The 24,376-nt window shown below is 43.2% G+C and overlaps 1 protein-coding gene across 2 annotated transcripts in view; it reads left to right on the top strand.

Moving 5' to 3' along the window:
- The first annotated feature begins 242 nt into the window (after window positions 1-242).
- The window catches only part of thbs4a (thrombospondin 4a), a 112,736-nt gene continuing 88,602 nt past the window's right edge, over window positions 243-24,376 (top strand). The window contains exons 1-3 of one of the 2 annotated variants that reach the window (XM_078563238.1): window positions 243-516; window positions 4,674-4,880; window positions 13,977-14,224. In XM_078563238.1, coding sequence (XP_078419364.1) covers window positions 435-516; window positions 4,674-4,880; window positions 13,977-14,224 — 537 coding nt within the window. In that variant the 5' untranslated portion in view covers window positions 243-434. Of the gene's footprint in view, window positions 517-555; window positions 744-4,673; window positions 4,881-13,976; window positions 14,225-24,376 lie in introns of those variants that run through there. The other variant, XM_078563246.1, reaches the window with a different exon arrangement.

The following is a 24,376-nucleotide window of genomic DNA, read 5'->3' as shown; positions in this document are numbered from 1 at the left end:
TTGTAATTCACTGAGTATTTCTTTTTGCACTTTCCTCCACTGCAGGATGGTCAGCATCGTGCCTAATCGGTTTTCCGCTGCGTTTTTCAAACTCACGTCAATCTGTAAGATTGAGGTAAGCTTCTGTTCATTATCCCAAGGGTGGGAGAAGCCAGGCAAATCCTCACACATATGGAGCAACTTTTTTTTTGTCGTCACACTCTCCTAGTGTGAGGCGAGCGTGTGAGGGGGGACTTAAAAAGGAAAGTCATTCAGAAGCTCTCCATCACAGCACAGCTGGACAGGGGGCAGTAGCAAAGTGTCAGCAATGCCCCGGTGTTGGTGCTAATCATTTCTCCAGCCAGACTCCCAGCGAAACCCTCCTGTTCTGATATTACTTTAGCAGCAATAGTTCCGCAGCTTCTTGAAATACTGGCTTCCCAGACCCTGAAGAGATGAAGTGGACCAGTCTGATGCTGATTTTCCGACTTCTCCTCCAGGCGGCTCCAGGTTTTTCAGCCGATTCGGAACCAGAAAGTGAGTATCTGAGGCAAACTGAGGCAGAAGGCTTTTTGATTTTGATTTCGGTGGCGAATGATCCCGCATCGTTGAATTAGGGAATCCTTTCACTAATGGCCATAAAATGTAAAACAACACATTTCGATGCACCTCGTTAACGATCCACGTTTTGAAAGGAGGGGAAAATCCGGACTGAATGAATGACCCAGGAAAAGAAGAAAAAAATAGTTTCCAGCGTGACTTGGGTACCGTGCAGACCCACTTAACGTTACCTCCAAGGCGTTAAATGTTGCACTGGGATGATGAATCCAGCACCTGAAGGGGGAGATGGGGGAAACTTTAATGTTAAACAAAATGTTGCAAAGCTTCGAAATTGACTCGTTGTTTTAGAAGTTACAGCCCCCGGTAGAAGGTTGAAATCTAAGCTGTTACCAGACGGAATCTCTGCGGTGAGGGGCTTACAATGGTCAGACATGGACCTGCGCCCATTAAAATGCGTTCCAGTCTATAGGGCAGTTTAAATTAGATGCTTTGCCCCACTGATGGTAAAAGTGCAAAATTAGTATGTTGTGAGACACAATGACAACCATCTGCTAGTTTCCTCATTAGATCGTCATCTGTTTAATGTTAAACTGTTATATTCATTAGTTTTGATTACTCGGGCGATGCTTTGAGGTACAGCAATCCTGAATCCATGGTCCATATATATATATATATATACACCCAGACTACAGGAAAGCGAGAGCGAGTTAAGTGTCAAGTTAGGAACACAATAAGAGCACCTCTGTTTGCCACCGTGTTCCCCCCTTTTCTTCCCAAATTCGAAAAAGTAATTATTGCAACTCCGGGAAATTTTAAATATTTTAGAATGAGATTAGGCTCAATTCGCTTTGGAATTCCGCCCACGGTGCAAGATAGCAGACCCAGCCATCGACTGGCAAACTAGTGCCCAAGCAAAATTACTTCTACCATTTAAATATAACCAAACATGTTATAATTAAATAAGAAAACGTTAAACAGCTACTAAAATCTGAAACGAAAACAAAAATTGCTGAAAAAACTCAGCAGGTTCCGACATCTGTGGAGAGAAAGACAGAGTTAACGTTTGGAGCCCAGATTACTCTCCTCCAGAACTGAAGGAGAGTCATACGGATTTGAAACGTTAACTCAGTCTCTCTCTCCACAGATGCTGTCAGAACCTGCTGAGCTTTTCCAGCAATTTTTGTTTTTGTTTCAGATTTCCAGCATCCGCAGTATTTTGCTTTTATACTAAAATCTGATCACGGAGAAGTAGTTTTAAGTATTTATGAAAATACCGAATTGTAAATCATACTAGTTTGAATATAATACTGTTCCGGCACTATTTTCTCTGCAACTATGTAACCTCTCTTTAATAACGTGGGTTATTTATGCAGATTAATGGCGGCATGGGTTATGGATCGTATATTAACAAATGTGCAGTCTTTAATTTGAAAAAGGGTTGAAAGTCCTTTTGGAAGGATCAGGAGGTCTGTGTTATTTAACATCCGATGTCGGACATTCTGAATCCTCTGCCTTGTCCTTTACCATTAACTTCTTGGTGCTTTTATCAGTAAGATTCAAGAGTTCTATCACATATTACTGTGACCATCTGTTCCTCAGTAATTGTTTCTGTAGGGGTCACGTTGTCTGCCAACATCAAAACAATTGTGGCCACATCTGGGGTCATTGGGGATTTGGAAAGACAAAAATATAGCAGAAGATGAAAGTAATGGTTGGATCTCCAAGAGGGTAAGAATTCAACTCAAAGGAGTAAGGAATGGCCAGGGTTCTTAAATACTGATCATATAAAAGCCGTACTCTTGTAAACAAGCAAGTTTTACATTGGATTGTTTTATTTGTTCTTGGGATGTCCATGTCGCTGGTAAGGCTAAAATTTATTGCTCATCCCTAATTGCCCTTGAGAAGGTGGTGGTGAGCCGCCTTCTTGAACTGCTGCTGTCCATGTGGTATAGGTACATCCACAGTGTTGTTAGCGTGGGAGTTCCAGGATTTTGATCCAGTGGCAGTGAAGGAACGGTGATATAATTCCAAGACAGGATAGTGTGTGGCTTGGAGGGGAACTTCCAGTTGGTGGTATTCGAATACACCTGCTGCCCTTGTCCTTCTAGGTGGTAGAGGTCACGGGTTTGGAAGGTGCTGTTGAAGGAGCCTTGGTGAGTTGCTACAGTGCATCTTGTAGATGGTACACACTGCTGCCACAGTGGGTCAGTGGTGGAGGGATTATATGTTGAAGGTGGTGGAAGGGATGCCAATCAAGTGGGCTCTTTTGTCCTCGATGGTGTCAAGCTTCTTGAGTGCTGTTGGAGCTGCATTCATCCAGGCAAGTGGAGAGTATTCCATCACACTCCTGACTTGTGCCTTGTAGATGATGGACAGGCTTTGGGGAGTCAGAAGGTGAGTTACTCCCTGCAGAATTCCCAGCCTCTGACCTGCTCTTGTAGCCACAGTATTTAGATGGCTAGTTTATTTGTGTTTCTGGTCAATGGTAACCCCTAGCGTATTGATGGTGGGGATACAACAATGGTAATGCCATTGAATGTCAAGGGGAAATGGTTGTATTCTCTCCTGATGGAAATGGTCATTGCCTGGTACTTGTGTGGTATGAATGTTACTTGCCACCTATCAGCCCAAGCCCAAATGTTGTCCAGGCCTTTCTGTGTTTAAATCATTTGTTTAATATGTCATAAATCATATGTTTAAATCATTCTTAATACTGGAGGCAACAAAATAAGTGAGGATCACTTGAGCTCTGAATGAATGCAAAATCCGCCTGCTCTCCTGTACTGAAGGAAACTAAAGTAGAAGCAGAGTGTTGATGTGAAACAGAAAGATAGCTGTTAGGTGTTCCACCAGGAAGCAAGTCATCTAGACAATAACATTTCAAACTAAGTGCCATTATATTTAGCTTAATTTGGCACTTAATTGTATTATCTTTGTAACCTTTATTGTGTTAGAAACTGGGGAAGTTAATCCTGTGTGTGATGGAGAAGAGCTTTGAAAGCATTTCATGGAAATCAACCAAAGATGAATAATGTAAAACATAAGAGTAAACCTAATTAGCTTGGGGTGGAGAAATGGGAAGACATTTTGCTGAACTTTCAGGAGATGAAATAAGTGAAATAAAATCCGTATTAGGGCAGCTTATTGAACAAAATTACATGATTCTACCCCTCCATTACCTCCACTGTCACTAAAGCATTCGTCACCTCTAGATTTGACTTTTCTCATACTTGCTGGCATCCTATCCTCCACCTTCTAGAAACTTAAAATAAATCTTAGCTTTACTGTCCATATAAACTGTCCTTCATCAGTTTCTGCTTGCTCATCACCCTTGTCATCTTTAACCTACAATGGCTTCCCTTTCTACAAGAGATTGATTTTGAGACTCTCATTCCTAGCTATAAACCCTTTTCAGGCCTTACTCCACCATCTCTCTGCAACCATCTTCATCCCATACCCACTCATTCAATCTTCAGTTCTCTAAATTCAACCTCCTCAATGCTCCACTCACCATGCCAATATGTAACACAAAAACAGAATTACCTGGAAAAACTCAGCAGGTCTGGCAGCATCGGCGGAGAAGAAATCAGTTAACGTTTCGAGTCTTCATGGCCCTTCGGCAGAACTGAAGCATAGTTATAAGAAGGGAGATATATAAATTGGTTTAAGGTGTGGGGGGGGGGTGGGAGAGAGAGAGACATTGAGGGTGTGGTGATTGTGGAGATGAGCAGATAATCAAAAGATGTCACAGACAAAAGGGTCAAAGAGGTGTAGTTGGTTGCACATTACTCAGCTACATCAGCTACTTCAACCCTAGCCTTTGCAGAATGCCCCGACTCTTCTGTCTCTTTAGTGCCTTTTCCCAATTATTGGGAGAGGAGTGGACATATAGCTAAATGGGCTTTTATTATTGTAGCTTTCTTATGTTCCTATTAGTTGTACAATCGTAATAATTATTATTACATTGCGTTGAAACTAGGAAACTCAATCCTCTGAGTTATGGAAGAGAGCTTTGAAAGCTACCTCTACCCTTTATAATGCATTTTCCTGTTGGTACTTTGCATGCCACTGTTTTAGCAAAATTTTGTAACATTCTGTGCCTAAAAAGCTTTTTCTCTTCAATTCCTTTGCAGTTCTTGACCTTCTTTCTTTGTCAGAGTACAGAGGTCATGTGAACCTGCTACAACAAGCTCTCACTGATACTCCTGCTGTGAATGAATTCTATATTGTGTCAACGTTTAAACTGCAACCAAAGTCCCTTGCTGCCATTTTTGGACTTTATTCCACCAGAAGCAATATTAAGTACTTTGAATTTTCAGTGCTGGGCCGATTAAATAAAGGTAAGGAGGCATGTTTTAGTCATTTTCTAAAAATTTATTCTTAGGACGTGGGCATCACAAGCAATGTTGGCATTTATTTCCCATTTCTATTTGCTCTTAAAAAGGTATTGGTGGGCCTTGCCTGAACCATTCAGTATCAGCCATGATGCAGCTCTTTCACCTCTGAGTCAAAAGGTTGTGGGTTCAAGTCCCACTTCAGGATTTGAGCACAAAAATCTAGGCTGGCACTCCAGTTTTTGGATTAGACTTTAAGCTGAGGCCCTGTCCACTCTCTCAAGGCAGACGCAAAAGATCCCATGGCACAATTTCAAAGAAGAGCAAGGGAATTATCCCTGGGGCCTTGGTCAATATTTATCCCTCAATCAACATCACAAAATCAGATTATCAAGTCATTATCACATTGCTGTTTTGGGACCTTGCTGTATGCAAATTGGTGGATGCATTTCTTAGATTATAACTGACTACCCTACACTTCAAAAGTACTTCCTTTTGGGATGTCCTGAGGTTGTGAAGGATGCTATATGCATGCAAGTCTTTCAAGATTTTTTTACATGATGCAAGTTCTCCTACTATGCTATTAGGAGAGAGTGTTAGGATTTTGATCCAGCGACAATAAAAGAACAGCGATATATGTCCAAGTCAGAATGGTGTGTGACCTAGAGGGGAACTTGCAGGTGATGTTTCCATGCACCTGTTGACCATGTCTTCCTGGGTGATAGAGGCTGTGGGTTTTGGAGGCGCTGCTGAGGAAGCCTTGGTGAGTGGTTGCAATGCACCTTGTAGATAGTATACACTGCAGCCATGATATGCTGGTGTTGCAGGTTTGGCCGTTTAGGCTACTGAATGAAGCACCTATCCAGTGGATTGCCCTGTCTTGAATAATATTGAGTTACTTGGCTGTTTTTGCAGCTGCACTCATTTGGGTAACTGGAGAGCATTCTATCACACTCCTGACATGTGCCTTGTAGGTTTGTGGGAGTCAGGGATTGGGTCACTTGCTGACTCCTGAATCCAAAGTGTCTCTCGTACTCATAAGCTTAAGGTTCACCAATTCCTAACTAATCGAGGAATTAGAAATATAATTTATCCTGGACGAGCCCCCAATTGTTATGACCGATGCAGGTGGTAAAGCGAAGTTATTTTATAAATCCCAGATGGAAACTTTAAACAACTGTCATAACCTATAATTTTAAGTCTTGTGCTTGAGATGCGACTCTAAATTCAGGAATCAGACCATCAGTTCTTGAGGTTTTACATTAAACTAATTGAAATATTTAATTAATTTACACAGGTTGAAAATATATATACACATGGCTACAAATTACTACTATCATAACTTTTAACTAATCTCCATTAAGGCAACAGCAACCCATAGACTTAACCAAACACCAGGCAAAGCATTTTCACCTTATGAATGCAAAATGAGGTTCTTTTCACTGTGGAGCCAGTTGGAGGCTTGGAGCTGCCTTTTGATCTCACATTGCCTCTGCTCTGCACACCCGAAAACTATTGAAGTTATACCTACCACCACTGATTGAATTCAAATTGTCATTGTCTCACCAGTCTCTTTGAACTTCACCTTTTAACAATGAAACCCCATTCATTGTACCAAATTTTATTAGTAATATAAACATATTGTTTGGTAGCTGCTAGAAAGGCATCAAGTTTTCACCCCACTTCTTGAATGCTCTATTGAAAAAATGCAAATGCACACTATCTCTCTTACATATCAAAACTAGTACATATCAAAACACCAGACTAGCTGTCTTTAATCCAATTAAGACATACCCACAGACTAAACCTCTATTTTAAAAGAAAATATTTTCCAAAATATTATATACATTAATAGCTTCATGACAGTGGGAATTGCTGATGGTAAAGCCATTGAATGTCAAGGGGATGCTGTTGATTCTCTCTTGTTATAAATGGTCATTGTCTGTGTGATATGAATATTTCTTGACACTAACCAGCCCAAGTCTGGATGTTGTTTAGATCCTACTGCTCTATAATCTGAGAAATTGTAAATGGAGCTGAACACCACAATCATCAGTGAGCAACTCTATTTCTGATCTTATGGTGAAAGATGAAGCAGCTGAAGATAGTCAGAACAGGATTCTGCAGTTATTAATTCTTAAATGATGTACTGGGGCTGAGACAATTGGTTGTTTTACTAGGTAGTCTTGATATCACACTTGTTGAATGTTGCCTCAATGTCAAGGGCAGTCACTCTCACCTCACTACTGGAATTCTCCCTGGTACTCATGTTTGATACAAAGCTGTAATGAGGTCTGGAGTGGAATCAAGTGATTTTAAGGAGGTGGAAGTAGGTGACCTTGGTGATGGAGTAGATGTGTGGCCAGAAGCTCACCTTGGGGTCAAATGGGATGATAAAGCTGTAAAGAGTATCTACTTCACACAAACACTGTAGCTGCACTTTAAATACACCTTTAGAAATGCCTCTATACTGCATCACTTGCAATATAACTGAGGCACAAAAGTCTGTTGATGCTTTGGTGTTAAGGAGAATTTTCTAGATCAGTATGTTCCTGGGCCATTGAGAAAGGAGGCACTGCTGGTTCTGGTTCTGGGGAATGAGATGGCTCAAGTGGATCAGGTGTCAGTAGGGGACAATAGGACCTAGGAGACAATAATCACAGTATCATAAGGCTTAGGTTAGCCACAGAAAAGGACAAGGAGTAATCAAAAGTAAAAATAATTAAACGTGAGGACAGATAAATTGGAATCAAAGTTTGGCTGGTATAATGGTAGGGGAACAATTAGCTGCCTTCAAAGGGGGGAATCAGTCAAGGTACATTCCCACGATGGGGAGAAGTAGGGCAAATAAATTCACTTGAGGGCTAACGATGTACCCCTAATGATGACAGTGATAGACAGTACAATAAAATGGAAAACGTGTGCATATGATAACAGATGGCAGGTGGATAATACAATTGAAAACCCGGCTGAATATAGAAGAATCAGAGGGCAAGTGATACAAAAATAAGAAAAGCAAAGAGGGTGTATGGACAGGATTTTTTGGTTGGTGGTGTTTCCAACACTCCATCGAGTGTTAATTGGCTGGAGATGGACTTTCTGTCCCTCAATCTGTTTGGCTGGCAGCTTTGTAGTCCCAACAGCACCAGTAGCAACAGTACCAGGAGTAGAATTACAAGCAGTCCCTTTCAAAGTCCCGGATTCAGGGCCAGGTAAGTACGGGTGGAGACCTGGCAGGGAGGGGAGGTGAGCTTTGAGTGGGGGGAATGGGCAAAGAGGAGTGGGAGGCTGAGGGGGTGGAGGGAGAACCCATGGGGGGCAGACCTTGGCGGGGGGGGTACCTGATGTGGAAAGGGGGCCGTTGAGGGCGACGCCCTCTCTTTGCACCTGAGGCCAGAGCAGGTTGACTTGCCTGGCTTCCCCCAACCCACCCCTGCACTCCACCCGCCAGCCTCAAACTTGATGTTGGGCAGGAAACAGCCCTCAAGTGGCCATTAAAAGCCCACCTAAGGGTCTCATTTGGGACAAGGGCAGGTGGGCCGGCCTAGGCCTCAGCCATCCCACCTTAAAATTACAGATAGGTTGGAGCAGGTGGGAGGGCCGTGGAAAGGCCATCCGGGGAATTTTAGGGCCTGCCTGCCAATCCACCATGGAGGACCACAAAATTCTGCCCTGTGGGAAGATATTGGCAGCTAACATTAAAGGGAATTGAATAGTCTTCTAAAGGCATATAAATATTAAAGGGTGGTAAAAGGAGAAGTGGGGCTGATTAAGGTCCAAAATGGCAATTTATGCATGGAGGCAAGGGGCATAGCAGAGACACTAAATTAGTACTTTACATTTGTCTTTACCAAGGAAAAAGATGCTACCCAAGTCATAGTGAATGAGGAGGTAGTTGAGACACTGGGGTTGGGCTCTAAGTTGATAAAGAGGAGGTATTGGGTAGGTTGGCTGTGCTTAAAGTTGATTTATTCTCTGCAGTTTAGAAAAATGAGAGGTGATCTCATTGAAACATTCAAGATTATTGAGGGGCTTGATGGTCGATACTGAGATGTTGTTCCTCCTGTCTGAGGAATCTAGAATAAAGGGGCACAGTTTCAGGGTAAGGGGCTGATCATTTAGGACTGAGATGAGGAGAAATCTCTTCAGTCAAGGGGCAGAATTTTCCTCCCGTTGGCGGGGGGGGAAGTTTAGGAGCGGGCATGTGGAGGTGCGCTTCCGATCGGCGCCCCCAATTGGGGGCGTGCCGTCATTTTACCTGGGCGGGCCAACTATGGCCCGCCCAGCGTGCCGTTCTACATAAACTTGAGCTCATTCAAAATTCTGCTGCCCCCTTCCCTAACTTGCACCAAAGTTCACTCAGCCACCAAGGCTGTGTATACTAATCTACTTTGGCTCCCGTGTCCAGCAGTGCCTCTGATTTAAAATTCTCATCCTTCCTTTCAAATCCCTCCATGGTCTTCCCCCATATCTCTTTAACCTCCTTCAGTCCTACAACTCTTCAAAATCCCTGTGCTCCTTCAATTTTGGTCACTTGCAAATCCCCAATTTTAATTGCTTCAGTATTGGCGACCTTGCCTTCAGCTCCCTAGGCCCTGAGCTCTGAAATTCCCTCTCTAAACTCCTCTGCTATGTCTCTACCTCTCTTTGTTCCTTTAAGATGCCGCTTAAAACTTACCTCTTTCACAAGCTTTTGATCATCTATCCTGATATTGCCTTAAATGGCTTGTGTTAGGTAACTGTTACGGACAGGAGAGAGAAAGGCAAACTGCACTTATTTTCTCTCACCAACTGCCGGTAAGCAGAAGGTGTTTTGAATTATTTTTAAAATATGTGGTGGCAACTCAATTTGGGTGATCCAATTTATTAATAACCAGCAGAAAACTCGTGTTATGATTAATTTAGAAGGTTGGTTCATTCCACATTCGATACTCGGGGGAGGAGTGTTTGCAACTTCCAACTCCACTATACACTACACACAGTAAAGTGGGGGGAATAGAAAAAAGAGTTTTACAACTATGGGTAGTAACAGTGCAAGAACCACAGAAATAGATATTAGTTCATGTGAGTCAGAGTCCAATGAGGAATTCTTTCACTTGGGAGCTCGGGTTCAACTGGCTGAAGACCAGAGTTGTAGAGTTCACTTTACAGTTGGTGCTGATACTGCAAGATGAAGACGGTACACAGAGACTGGGACAGTTCTGCATGTGATGGTAGGAAATCTTCTACAGAAACAGGCTTCAAGGACCAGGCTGTTGTTCTGCCTGGAGTTCTGCTTCTTGGTGGTTCCCTGGTTGGTTGTTAAGCAGAAGATTGCCTGTGAGGTCAAAGATATGATGTTAAAGCGGTCCAAAAGTCCAGAGTTTTGGGTCATGTGACATGCCCATTAATAGTTAATTGCAGCTTAACAGTCAGTTTCTGTGCTTCTGGCCAGAACTCCATTGAACCTCCTTGGGAGAGAGAGAGAGAGATGAGGTGGTTATTAGCATCTCTTCTGGTATAATGAGTTTTTTGTAATGGTTCAGATTGGGGAGTCAGTTCGTTTGCACATTCTCTGCTTTCTTTGATTACAAAGGGTTTGTACATGAGGGGTGAGATTCCACAGGCTGAATGAAGAATTCTTTTGCCCCTGAAACTCCTGGGGATAGCTCCCAGAACAAGCCTATGGTCATGTGACTTGTAGAGGCCATCTTTTTTAGTTCAGCAGAAAGTCCATTTTTTAAACATGGCAAAAGAAATAAAGTTTTGGATTTCTTTTTATATCATATGGACCCAACATAACATTCATGTGAAGCACATAAGGATCTTTTACTACATTAAAGATGCATTAAAGAATGCATAAATGCAATTTGTTGTAGTTGTAGTGGTACACCAATGCTGTATGTCATAATGCAAATGCAGCTTGAATCCCGAGTCAGAGTCTGATTGCAGACTACAATGGAATGATACTCCCTGGAGGCAGAATTCTCACTCTGCTTCAACTCCGAGTCATTTTGGGCCTTAACAAAATTATCCAAGATTAGCATTGGTGTGAAATGGATACTACTTCACACTGATGCTAATCCTCTGCTACAAATGCACCCTATCCATAATTTGAGCATGTAGCCATGGTTAATGTCACTATTTACATCAATCTCAGAGTTCCAAGCACATGGACTTAAGCATATGCATAAAGCTCTGATAACGTTGGAAAGCAGTTGCTATGATTAGTCTTGGTTAGCATTAGAAGCTTAAAACATAACAGGCTACTTGAGTCCTTTTAAATTTTAAGATGGTCTTAGTACTGACTCCTTAGATAAGCTAGACAAAGAAAAGTTTGTTGATGGTACAAGGACTAGGGTCCACAGGTTAAACATTTTGGGCAAGAGATGGAGGGGAGATGTAAGGAAGAACTTTCTTACCAGCGAGGATGACCTGGAAGTCACTGCCTATGAGTGGTGAAAGCAGAAATGTTGAATGGCTTCAAAAGGAAATTGGATGGGCACTTGAGGGAAATAAAGTTGCAGGGTTACGGGCATAGAGTGGGGGAATGGGACTGAATGCATTGCTCTACAGAGGGCTGGCATGGACTCTATGGGCTGAATGACCTCCTTCTGTGATGTAATGACTCTGTGACTCCTACAGTTAGTGTTATATCACACATTCAGAGTTGGTATAGTGCAAAAGATCACAATGGGTCATTAGTCTGTAATACTAACCCAAACAGCAGAATGAATCATGGTTTGTTGCATTAAAAAGATGAAAAATAATCCTGAAATATGTGCTAACTGAGCTGAATGGAGTCAGTAACCTTTTTTCATTTTAACATTCTGTGCCCTTCTGACATGGAATCCACCTTGAGATCAGTACCAGAAGGGGGTTTGGACAAAAACGTAGTTAATCTATTCACTATATTCTTTCTATTTAATAATCTTCCAATGTTTTCAGTTAGTTGTTGATGCTTTATATTGGTTGGAATTGATTTATCCTCTGCAACCACTCCAATGTGTTGCTATTCAGTCTTTGGACTTTCCACCATAATTCAGAAAGATCCCACAAACAACAAAGAGGTGAGCGATCACTTAATCTGTTTGGTGATGTTGGTTCGTTGGTCAAGCCAGCTGTGAGAATTTTCTAGTTTTCTTTAAATATTGCCTTGGGATCTTTCATACCCACCTGTACCACATAGATAGGTAGATGGGACCTTGGTTTATTGCCTCCTCTGAGAGATTACATCTGCAACAATGTAGCACTTTCTCCATATGACTTTTAAGTGTTAACCTAGCTCATATGCTCAAATCTGAAATGGAATCTGTGACAATTTGTGTGTACATTTTGGCTGCATATTTGGTCCTGAATTCTCTTTTTGTTCTCTTGATGTCTCTCAAGCCCTTCACTCCCTAACTTGTCATCCAGTTGTCACTTTTCATTTCTTCTCTCTAGGGTATTTTGCTCTCCTAACCTCTACTCCAATTCATCATTACTCATCTGCCTTCCAACTCGCCTCCCATTGTTCCAAGTTCAATCCCTTTGATAAGCCTACGGATACCCAATGTGCATCTCTTGACATTCTCCAAAAGGTCCATCAGAGCAGCTAGCACATTATACTTTAGAGCAGCAAATCCATTGTCTCTGTTCTCTTCTCTTCTCTGGCTGATCTTCCAACCTAGTTTGCCAATAGTGGGGACTAAATTTGCCAATCCATTTCCCTTCTCACTCACCGCATCCATATCATTGGCCTCTACAAACCCTGCCAATGAATCAACAATCACTGACCCTCTCCTCATCTCCCACCACAATATTTATTCACTTGTGAATAAAACTGTTGCCATCCTTGCCCCTATTGGGAGCCATTACATTGACTTTATCTTTGACAAAAATTCAGCTCATGGGTAGCAATAATTTGTGCATAACTGAAGCCTCTTACCTGAATATATTTTCTATCACACCATCTCCCAAATTCATATGCTTGCACTATGGTTCTTCTTCACCAATTACACTTTAATCTCTTTCCCTACTCTTCTGCTTAAAGCACCTCACCTTGTTCCACCCCTCTAACATCTCCTTTATTATGCTTCTTTTCTGTCACCCCAAGCTCCATCCTGGGTTTTTCTACAAGATATCCTCCTCCCCATCCTTTCCTCACCTTTGAATTGAGGAAATCCTCATCCATGGTGATTTCAATCTTCATCTGAATTAACCTTGCTGGTACTCCTCCAATTTCACTGCCCTCCCTTAACCACCCCCCACCTTCAAACAAACGCTCATCCTCATATTCCCGGCCACCCATTCGGCTATGCCATGTGACATGGCTTCTCTATTTTCTAGATCTCATCTCCGATTACTTTCTTGTATCCCTCACCACCCATGTCCTTCTAACCCTTTCCAACTCCACCTGTATCTGGCATTGGAAAGAACTTATTTACAAATCCCAGTGGCTTAGTCTTTGGCCTGCCATTCACCATGGCACTGATGATTTTCTCAATGGCTCCTTCACCACCAGCTTTGATGCCCTCTCCTCCAGTAAAACCTTTACTTTCTTCCATCATGTTCACTGATCCTAGTATTGCCCCTGTCTTTTGTTCCTTAAAATAAGTGGGTGCAGGTTTTAGTCTAAATGGTGCACAACTGGTTTAGCCACCCATCACTATGTCTGCCTGGACCCCATCAAGACCTCACCTACTACAACTGCCCGCTACTGCAAGGTGGTTCTGGAGAGCAATGCTAACCCTGTCAATGAATACTCTCCTTACCTCCGCTGAACTACTCTTAAACCCCCTGGCTTCTATCTTCTGGCACCTAACATCTCCTCTAACCTCTTTCCCATGCCTCCTCTTCCACCTTCACCTCCAACAACAACTGCTATAATTGGTTTAAATGGAGTTTCCAAATGGGTTCCCTGTATCTTACATCCTACACCTGTAATAAAATGTAACACAGCCTTTATTGAATTACTGTTATCATTTGTTATCCCAAGGTGTATTATGAATTGTGAAGCTGGGTATATTTTGTATTGTCGAGTCCAACCAGGGATCTGAGGAATTAGTCCCTCTAGTCCCTGTCAGGGTAAAGGGATGGCCTCATGTGTGTGGGTCTTCAAATATTCTGTGTTTCTGTTCACAGCCAGCCTTCGTTATTTGAAAAGTGATGGGAAGCCGCATGTGACCACATTTCACAATGTCCAGCTAGCAGATGGGAAGCGCCATGCTGTTATACTGCAGATAAAGGGGCTGCAACATGGGCCTAGTACAGCTGAGCTCTATGTAGACTGTACACAAGTAGGTGCAGCTCACAACTTACCAGCCTTGTTCACAAGCATGCCACAGACTGCAGATTCCGTCGAAATTCGAACTGTCCAGAGAAGAGCACAGGTGTGTATAGAAAAATCTTTTCAATTATAAATGATACATGTTACAGTCACATGAGGAGAAGTGAGATGACTCCCCTGTTCTCCCACTCCAGCTCGGACCTTAACAAGGTTTTATGTGAACTTAGAGAGGATGTGCTTTGCCAATTCTGTAAGAGTCCCTCTATTTACACTTTTGGGTTGTAAAGAATTAGTCAGATAGGTTTCCTTAGGTTAAACAAAGCACAAGCTAAGTTTATTGAAACTATTTCCTGAACTAAAAAAATAACTAGGTAAATTGCAACCACTATTCATCAGTCACGCGCTTTCGTCTGGGCCCATACACGTACCAGTACGGACGGCAGTGTAAGAGGTTAGGCTTATAGGATTTTTATAGTTCATGATACAATAAAACAGAAGAGTATACAGTTAGCTGTTCCTTGGCTGGTCTTGATGCAGTGACCTCACGTTGCGGCCGTTTTGTTCAGTTGTCTTCCTGGGTGTAGTTGAATGGAGCAGATTTCCACGTTTCTTTCCTGAAAGGTCTCGGTTCGCAAGAGATTTCTCTTCTCAGGGTGGTTACTTTGCAAAACCGGGAAAAATACTTCCAAGGGAGAAAGATACAGAGAGGCACATAGCTTCCAACAGCCTGTGTTCAGTACAGATTTGTCTTTTGTTCTATCTTTCCTGCTTGGTAAGCAGTCCTTAAAGCACCTCGCTGGTTGTCTGCTGCAGTTCTTGTTTCAGGACAGGTAATTGTATTTTGATGTCTCATCTGAGAAACATTTGAAAAGTCTCAGGATGCTGTGAAGCTAACAGGGGATGGGGTCTTTCACACTCCCCTGGGGGTTAAGTGTCTGGTTTTTCATCCCATTTGGTAGAATGGGAAATTGTGTGTATTGCCTGAGCAACTTTCCATTGTCTGTAGAGAGTGTCCCAGTGTTTTTTTAAAAATCCAGCCAGAAAAGGAAAAAAATAGAAATTGTATCTTTAAAAGGCACATCCTTGTAATTACAAACTATTTCCATAGATGGGGGGAGGGAACGGAAGTGATGATATTTATTAAACCCAGTAAAGTGTTCCATTCAAATGGATTTTTTTTTTATCATAAGGCAATGGGTTGGTGACAGCAATTATCAAAAACATTCTCAACAATGGTTAAATTATTTTCAGGATATCTTTCAATTGTCCCTAACGTTTACGATACCCATGCAAAACCATAATAGTTTAAAAGATAACCACTTTTAGAATCTGTTACATTGGACAGGATGACTGAGAAATTTGATTACAGATATCAGCCTCGATTCTATACAAAGGGAGGCACCTCTGCACACTCTGCACCACCCACCATATTGGGTTGGGCTCCTCTGTAGGCATCCAGGGCACTGCCAAAGGTATTAAAAACCATCACTTTAATATTTAAATAAGAGTGCTGCACTTTTTGTAGGACACTTTTGTGAAATTAGTCTGCCCCAACACCTGACTCACTACATGATAAAATCATCTCACAATTCATGGTGCTAACAGGCAGAGGGGGCCCTGTAGCAGAGTTTATTAAAGGGCTCATCCACTCCTTACCGGTTAATTGCTGGTTTGTCCTTTTAGACTGCTGGTTAAATCTGGATGTGTTTTTGCCTATTTTCTGCATTCAACAACTGCATATTGAATTCTGCTAACCACCTTTTACTGGTGTTGGATTGCTTTTTCCTGCCATCAAAACAGTTTTATTCCAGTCGGGTGACCTGGTAGGGCTGAAGGATGAGGGATAGTAGTCATGAAGACATGAGGGAGGAGGAGTGGCTGGGAGAAAGAGGCAGATGACACAAAGCAGGAGGCCACACCCACAACAGGTTTTCGGAGAGTACATCTCCAATTACAATGAGAAGCAATGCTTTAAGCCAGTGCTTCCCAAAATTCCTTCCCGATGTGATCTCATTTTAATCGCTAAGACTGTGTGATTGATCCCAGAGTGAAAATTTGGGGGGGAGAAGGTGGTTATTTAGGGTTGTTGAGTGGGATGAGAGAGTGGAATGGCTGACTGATTTGGGATGAGAGTTTTTTTTGAGGGGGTGTGGGGGGCTGCATGAGGTCTTGGCCAGGATTAGAGAAAAGGGGAAGGGCTGGTTGACCGGAGTGGTGGGGGGTGGGGGATGGTTGAGAATTGTTCAGTGGGGGGGAGGGTGATTATTTGTTGACAGGAGGGGTTTATAACTGATGAAAAAAAGAATGCCCACCTTTTTACAGGCTGGGCCTTAGGGAAGTTATTTTAGATTGGGCTTGTCTCACCTTTTTGCACGAGGGGCCACATTTCAATGTTTTTCCCACTCAAGGAGCCAATGAGCAAATTTCAGACAGATAGGGTTTGGCACAACGTTAAGCATGAATTTCAAACAAAAAGGTTGAGGTATGAAGATGTGAAACAACATGCTGACCAAAAAAGCAAAGCAATGTCACAGCAATAAATTGATAATTTTTTTTTTTAAGTGAGTAATTAATAAAAAATGAGTGTGAGAGGGTGAGATTGTGTGTGTCTGGCTCACTCCCAGTCTCACAGTGCTCAGTCACTCACCCTCACCCACACCCACTGTGTGAATGGGTGTGAGTATGTGTTGGGGCTGAGGGTGAACTAGAACCCTGAGACTGGGAGTGAGCCAGCCATACACTCATATTCACGCAATATCTCTTTCAAACACACACACATTCTCTTTCTCTGTCTCTCTCTCTCCTTCACAAACTCATTCGTGACCCACAGTTGGGAACACCTGCTTAAAGCAATCGCATTTCACTAAGGAGGAGGCCGTCACTGAGGGCTGTCACCTGCTGTGGTTATAAATGGAGCGTTCAGCCAGGGAATGGAGAGCATTGCCTGTGGTTGTCAAGGTCACCTTGGCCCCTAACTTTCATGCAACAAATTCCTTCCAGGCAGCAGCAGGTGACAGCAGTGACAATTCTCAATTTACTGTACTGCACTGTATCTGGGAAGTGACAGTGGTTTTCCAGGCCAGCACTTGCATCATTTTCTCAAGTGGACAGAGCAAAGCAAGAGATCGGAGCACTAAGACTCATCCACATTGCTGGCAGGCTTCCCCAGTTTCCAAGGTGCCTGGGAATCAGCAGCCTGGCATCTTTCTGAATAGAAACGGATTCCACTCCCTTAATGTTCACTTTGTTTGCAATCACTGGCAGTGCAGCTTGCAAACCTGTGCCCAGTTTCTTGGCAGCTGCCATTTATCCTGCGCCAGCCCTCTATGCCATCTTTATCCCAACCAAACCACTGGGCTGGCCACAGGGCAACAAAGGCTTTCCTCTTCACACAAGGCTCAGGACCCAAGACCTTGGCACAGTCGCAGAGATGGCCAACAAGGAGAGTCATGTTGGCACCAGAAACCTGTCAGTGTGCACGATCAAAGGTCCCGCTACCTGACCTGGTCAGGAGGAGCTTTGCAATACAGCCCTCACCTGTGTCTCTGGAGTTCTGACCGTGAGCTGCACTTTGCCTAACTTTATGATAATACCACCACCTGGGAAGCAGTGGTGAAAGAGGAGGAGGAGGAAGAGCAGCAGCAGCATTGACCACCAGTGCCTCTAGCTGCCAGAGCTCTTAGCAAGCAATTCATCCAGTCGTGTTCACATGGACTAGCCTCCCATCTCCAATACACCTAAAATCATTATCCTCACTCTCCTTGTTGTAGTATTAGGGTGAGCATGGTTGAAAGGGTTAACGTGTGGGGGCTGGAAAAACAATACCACCCACATGATGATGTAAGAGAGACACATGATTAAGCGTCAAGAAGGAGAAAGCTCATGGCTTGGACTGAGTAGCATCCCCTCTTGCAAATCTGTATATAGTTATGTTCATCCAATAAGCCAGTTATTGTTCACACCTATCTATGCCTCTGCAATCGTTCCTTAGCCAGTCACATACAACACTTATTACTGCCAGCCAGCTGGCCTGGCTGGCTCTGTGCCACTGTCAAAGGCACTGGCAGAGTTGTTGATGAGTGAGCGGGCATCCTGTCATCCTGATAAAAGGCAGTAGGCGCTTTGCCCGTGGAACCAAGGCCACTCTCCTGTGCCCCAGTACTCCACATCTGTGCGAGTATAGAATCATTACCTGAACCACTTAATTTTACCCACCAACTAATAGCTTTTACATGAAGGGATAAGATTGCTATGGAAACAGGAATTTATTAAGATGTTGAAGGTTAGGCACCCTGTGATTTTTGCACACATTACGGAGTGAGTTTGTGCATATGGGCTGCTGGCAGAGAGCCTTGCACGCATTTTTAAAAATTAGCCTTATTCATTTGTGTGTATGTGAATTTATCTTATTATAAATCTTATATAGGGCGAGCATTTCATGTATGTTTTGAGCTCCAGTTTCCACAGCGAAGCTTAAATTAGCAACCTGGAAATATCTTTTCCCGACAAGGAGCAGACACCCCTGAGACTTTTGTACTAATGGTATAATCCCAGGATTACAGGAGCACTCTGATGCCTGGCAATGGTGATTCTCGGGCTCTGATCTTAAAGCATCCACTGTTAGCAAGTGCAGGTGCTGAGGGTTGGAGTGCGGTGGTCTGTGCTCATCTTATCTCTGAGTGAGTGAGACAAAGCTTCGTGACCTGGATCACGTTTGCCAGAGGGCCGGATGGGATCAGAAGGGCTGGGATCAAAGCACCACTACACAATGCCTGAGGACAACATAAGAGGTGCTCAGTTCAGCTCAGTTCTATGCAGTTCCTTTGAACAGCACAGAAGCTGAGTACCTTATCCGGCAATGTGCAATTTCATACCTGCAGCTGAGAAACAGCCACTCTCCCAACCCTCATGTGCACTGTTTAAATAAGATCAGAAAAAGCCGATGTCCAAGTATAAAGTGGATAGTTGACTGTTATGTGTGAAGTAGTGGTCTTGGCTATTCGTTCCTGGCTGTTTTTCAGTTGTGCTTTCTTTCTTTAAATTGTATGTAAATGTAAGTTGTTGCTTTTGTGGGGGCCCTGTCAGCTTTTCTGAAGTTGTTTGTTCGCTCTTTAGGTGTCTGGCTTGACTCAGTAGTAGTCCTCTCACCTCTGATTCAGGCAGCGGTAAGTTCTTGCCCCACTCCAGGATTTCAGCACATAACCCAGTCCAGTGCCGAGAGAGGTTTCATTGTCGGAGGTGCTGCCTTTCAAATGTGATGATAAATCAAGACCCGTTAGCTGAATGTAAAGGACCCCATAGCAGTATTCATAGTCGAGTAGGGGAGTTTGTATGCAGGAGTTCTCCCAATACCCTGATCAATCTTTAATCTTCATCCAACGGAACTAAAATGAAAGGCTGTCTAGTCAGGATAAGAACTGTAATTTTGAAGCATTGGTGAACTGGTAGTCAAGGTAGGTCAGTGAGGGCACAAGTGATGGATGAGTCAGACTTGGTCTGGGAAAGATACTGTAGCAGGATTTTAGACATGTTGGAGTGTATGGATAGTGGAGGGTAGGAAGCTAGCTTGGAGAACGTTGGGGAAATCAGGTCTGGAAGTGACAATGGCATGAATTAGGGTTTCATCAGCAGAAGGACTGAGGTAGGACGTGGAAACAGCAATGTTACGGAGGTGGAAATCAACAAACTTTATGATGGGGAGGGGATGGGATCAGAAGCTCAGCTCAGAGTTAAACAAGATATTGAAGTCACAAACAGTCTTGTTCCATGTGAGATTGTGGACAGAGAAGGGGATGGAGTCAGAGGTGCCTATGGAGTTTGTGGCAGGAGCTAAATCAATGGCTTTGATTTTCATAATGTTTAACTGGAACAAGCTCATTCTTATTCAAGCCTGAATGTTAGACGTCTGACAGAATGCAATGGAGGAGTCGAGACGAGTGACAGAAAGGTGGAGCTGGGTGTCATTAGAGTGTGAAATTTGACCCCATGTCTATGGATGATATCACCAAGGGGTAACTTGTAAATGAAGAAGAGACGGACCAAGGATGGATCCATAGGCGACTCTGGGAGTAATGGTGTGGAGATGAGAGGAAAAACCATTGTTAGAGATGCATCAGCAATGATCAGATTTATGGAACTGGAAACAAATGAGAAAAGTCCCACTGCGTGTAGGAAGAGGATGATGTGGGCAACCATGTAAAGTGCTGCAGAGAGATTGAGGAGGAATAATATAACGTGGTCTCAGTCACAGTGACTAGACTGATATCACTCTTGTAGAACGTGTCAGCATTCACCATGAAATTGTTTGGAGATTAGTCCCCTGCTGGACACAACCACTGTCAATTGCATGGGTACAGCTGTCCCTCTGTGCCTAACTGAAGATAGTTGATGAGAAGAAACCAGCTCCCAGGAAGGGAGCCCAGGAAGCCTCAAAGAAGCCGAAGTTCCTGATATAATGACAGTTCAATGGAAGCTACCAAGACAAATGTGTTTTTGCTCAAAAAGAACTAACATAGTCAAATTGAAGAAGTCGCTCATCAGTCATGTTACACAGTTTACTAACAACATTCTGCACATCCTGATGATGTCTTAGTATTTCTTGAGGATTGGGCTATTGTCTGTGATACCCAGCTATATCTCTGTTAGTGCCTCTGCCTTACAGCACCTTTGACCGTGCATTGACTTCTTCAGTTTGGCATCCGCCAGTGATAATGTTTCCATATGTGGGGAGGGTGCATCCTAGGAGCCTGAATCTCTGTGTATTGGTGTATATCCGTAATAGTGCAATGCAGGAGTCCAGTGGTCCCTGATTGATCTATAAAAAGGAGAGGAACTATATTAATATTGAGCACTTTTGTGAAAATATCATTAGTAATTGTATCATGCCTGATATCAGCATTGCTATGACTGCACAATTAGCCACCTCTTCAATCATTTCCAGAGAATAGGGATTGATAAGTTTTGTGTCAGAATCTCTTAAAGGTCTTAACTGTTGCAATTTCCTGATAAGCCATTCTTTCTAGCCTGCCCATCAAACACCTTGTTTTGTCTTTTGTAGCTTTTTGACATCATTAAGTCATTTGCAGATTGCTTGCTAAGGGCTCCTGGTGGTTCAGGTGTTGATAGTTTTATCTCCTAGCTTTCCTGCTCTTTGTAGGTGGATTCCAGAGACCACTCCCGGTTGGAAAAGCTGATTCCTTTTGCACTCACTCATCCACTAATTTGTATTGGCTCAGACTCCATAAAGTGTGCTTTTCACAATTGGGGCCTTGGAGTTTCTGATCAGTAAGACTGGATGAATTACCCTGTTATCTTATACAGGCTAAGTGCCTCATTTCCTGCTTGTTAAATTAGACTGCTTACTATGTATGTAATATGATTGGGTGCCTTAATTTACAGTTGGCAGTAAATTCAGCTGCTATTCATTTTAACATGGTGACATTCTACGTGGGCAGTAATCAGGAGTAATTACTGCTGGAAACATGTGTACAGGGTCTGAATGCCTGGAAGTTAGAAACAGATTCCTAGTGTTGTTCTTTATTTTTAATGGGTCGTAAATAATGATATGAGACATGAATAGTAATTCAGCGACTACCATTTCCAGATGATAGATCGAAATTGGAAACACATGAAATGACAATGCAAAATGCTACAAGGCTGTAGCACAGGCAGGCTGTTCAGATGGATTAAAGCATGTTAGCAAAGCTTAAGTGATTTATTAACATCATCCGACACCTGAGATCAGGCACAATGTTCATACTTCAGCTCAGCTATTGACAGTGTCAGGGCGGTGTTACACTTTCAGTGGATTTTCATTTCTGTTTTGTGTTGCTGGAGTGGTGCCAAAATGTATTTGCTTTATTATATTGAATTGCAATTTCAGTAAACACAAATGGCACCATATATTGTTGTAAATACAAAGGGGTGAATTTTACAGCTTCTGAAGACGGGGGAACACGTAAAATAAAGGATGTGGCCAGCCCACCACCTTCCCACCCACTCCCAACGTGTTCCCCCATGGGTAAGGCAGGCAGCCTGCCCATAGGCCTATTGAGGCCCTTTAGTGGACAATTAACTGCCACTTAAGGGCTTCATTACATCTTTGCTGCAATTTTTTGGTCTGCAGAGAAAGGCAGGCATGGAAAACAGCTCGGCAGCTTTCACTGCATGGGCTGCTGGTGGGCGGGAAGGGGGATACCTCCTTTAGGGGTCCCCTGTGCCTATTGGGGGCACCTCCCCTCCCCCCCCCAACCAAGATATTACCCCATCTTTGTCCTTCCCCCTCCCCCACCACCACCCCCGGTCCCTCTAACCCAACTCCCCACACCCCCTCCCCACACCACCCCTCACCGTGTCCACCCAAAATCCACGGACTTGCCTGAAGTCTGGTGTCCATCTTCAGTTCTTCCTCAGAACTGCTTGTAGCCCCAGGAGTGGCCACCACTCACTTCTGGTGCTGCTGAGACGACAGAGCTTCAGGGCCAATTGAATTGGCTGGCAGCTCTCTAGGTCGGGACCCCCTGTCCCTGAGGGAACAGAAGTCCCACTCTGATCCAATTAATGCTGCCCCCAGTGGTTTATGCCCCAGCAGAGCAGCAGACTTTACGTCGCCAAGTGCTGATTGACGTTTAGCTGGGGGGAGGGGGTAATACGTCCCCCCATAAAATCCACCCCAAAGAAAGTTCTGGATCTCAAATCTCTCCATTGTGAGAACCTAGGATCTCCTAAGGTTATGAAAGGCACTATATAAATTCTTTCCTGGCAATTATTGCAGAGAATTGTTGTGCTGGGCCCTCTTTGTTTCATCTCTCCTCACTTATCCCACAGGGTCAACCAGCCCAGCTCAGAAATGCTATTAATCCTACGGCTGTGGCTGGCATGCTGCATTGGGAAACCCAATTGACGCCTGTAGCTCACTGGTTTCATACAGATGAGGCCTAAGGCCCAATTTCAACCAGGCCAATATCTTCAGATGTTCATCAGGTTACGGTCGGTGATGCCCATTTTGTGCTGGAAACCAGTGCCGAGCTGAATTCCTCCTCCCCAGGGTGCATTTATGTGCCAGGGAACAAGAGAGAGGCTGGAGAGCGATGTGGTTGGGAACGGTTACAGCAACTAACCCTTAATTCTAATTGTTCTCTGGGTGCACCCTGACAGGATCTGTAACATGCATGAAGATCCAAAATGGCACTAACGTGCACTTCAGAAGGGCAAGCTTGAAAGAAAATACCGTTTCTCTTAAGTAACACATTTGAATTATTTTCTCACAAACTGGCCTTTTGCTATATGAGCTATATTAATCGTCACTTTATTGAGAATCTCCAACATAACTTTGCACTGTTATTAGTTACCACCAGGGGATGTCATTGCTTCACTTTCCTGTAGCACTTACTGGGAAGAATGACATCAATGTAAACAACTCATACCCTAATATACCCAGACCTCAGGCTCCTATCTGTTTTAGATCTAGTCCTTTGAAAGGGAGCAACATTCAGTGGACATCCATTGAGAAAAGTTAAATCAAAAGAAATGTAATAATGGGCTATTTGTAAAGAAGGGATAATTTGGACACGGTCAGGGTTTATTCCCATGAAGGGGAAAGGTAGAACAAACAAATCCAGGTCTCGTTATAACAAGAAGCAATAGAGATGAAGATGAAGAAGAAAAAGTGCGCTTATGACAGATGTCAAGTAGATAATACAACTTAGAACCAGGCTGGATATAGAAGGCCAGAAATTGCTGGAAAAACTCAGCAGGTCTGACAGCATCTGTGGAGAGAGAAACAGAGTTAATGTTTCAAGTCCGTATGACCCTTTTTCAGAGCTACAAAGAAGTAGAAATGTGATGAAATTTATACTGTTTAAGGAGGGTGGAGCAGGTGACGCTGGATAGAAGGCCAGCGATAGGTGGGGCTAAAGTAGACATTGACAAAGATGTCATGAACTAAAGGACAAAACGAGTGATAATGGCAGTGGTAAGGGCTAAAAAAGGTGCTAATAGTGACATTAAGGTAAGAAAGCAGAATGTGATAATAGCAGGACAAGGGTAAGTACTCTGAAAAGAACAACATGAACAAGTGACAGATGGCCCTTGTGGAGGTGGGATGGAGGGAGGGGGTGGTGGTGGGGGAGAAAAGGGATTGAAAATGGGATAAAAGGGGGGGATAAAAAAGGGGATAAAACAATGAATAAATGAATGAAAATGAATAAAAATAAAAATAAGTGGATAAAAAAATAAAAACGAGTTTTGAAAAAAG

Source organism: Cetorhinus maximus, chromosome 2, assembly GCF_964194155.1.
Source record: "Cetorhinus maximus chromosome 2, sCetMax3.hap1.1, whole genome shotgun sequence".
Classification (NCBI taxonomy): Eukaryota; Metazoa; Chordata; class Chondrichthyes; order Lamniformes; family Cetorhinidae; genus Cetorhinus; species Cetorhinus maximus.
This window is presented reverse-complemented; position numbering and strand designations above follow the sequence as displayed.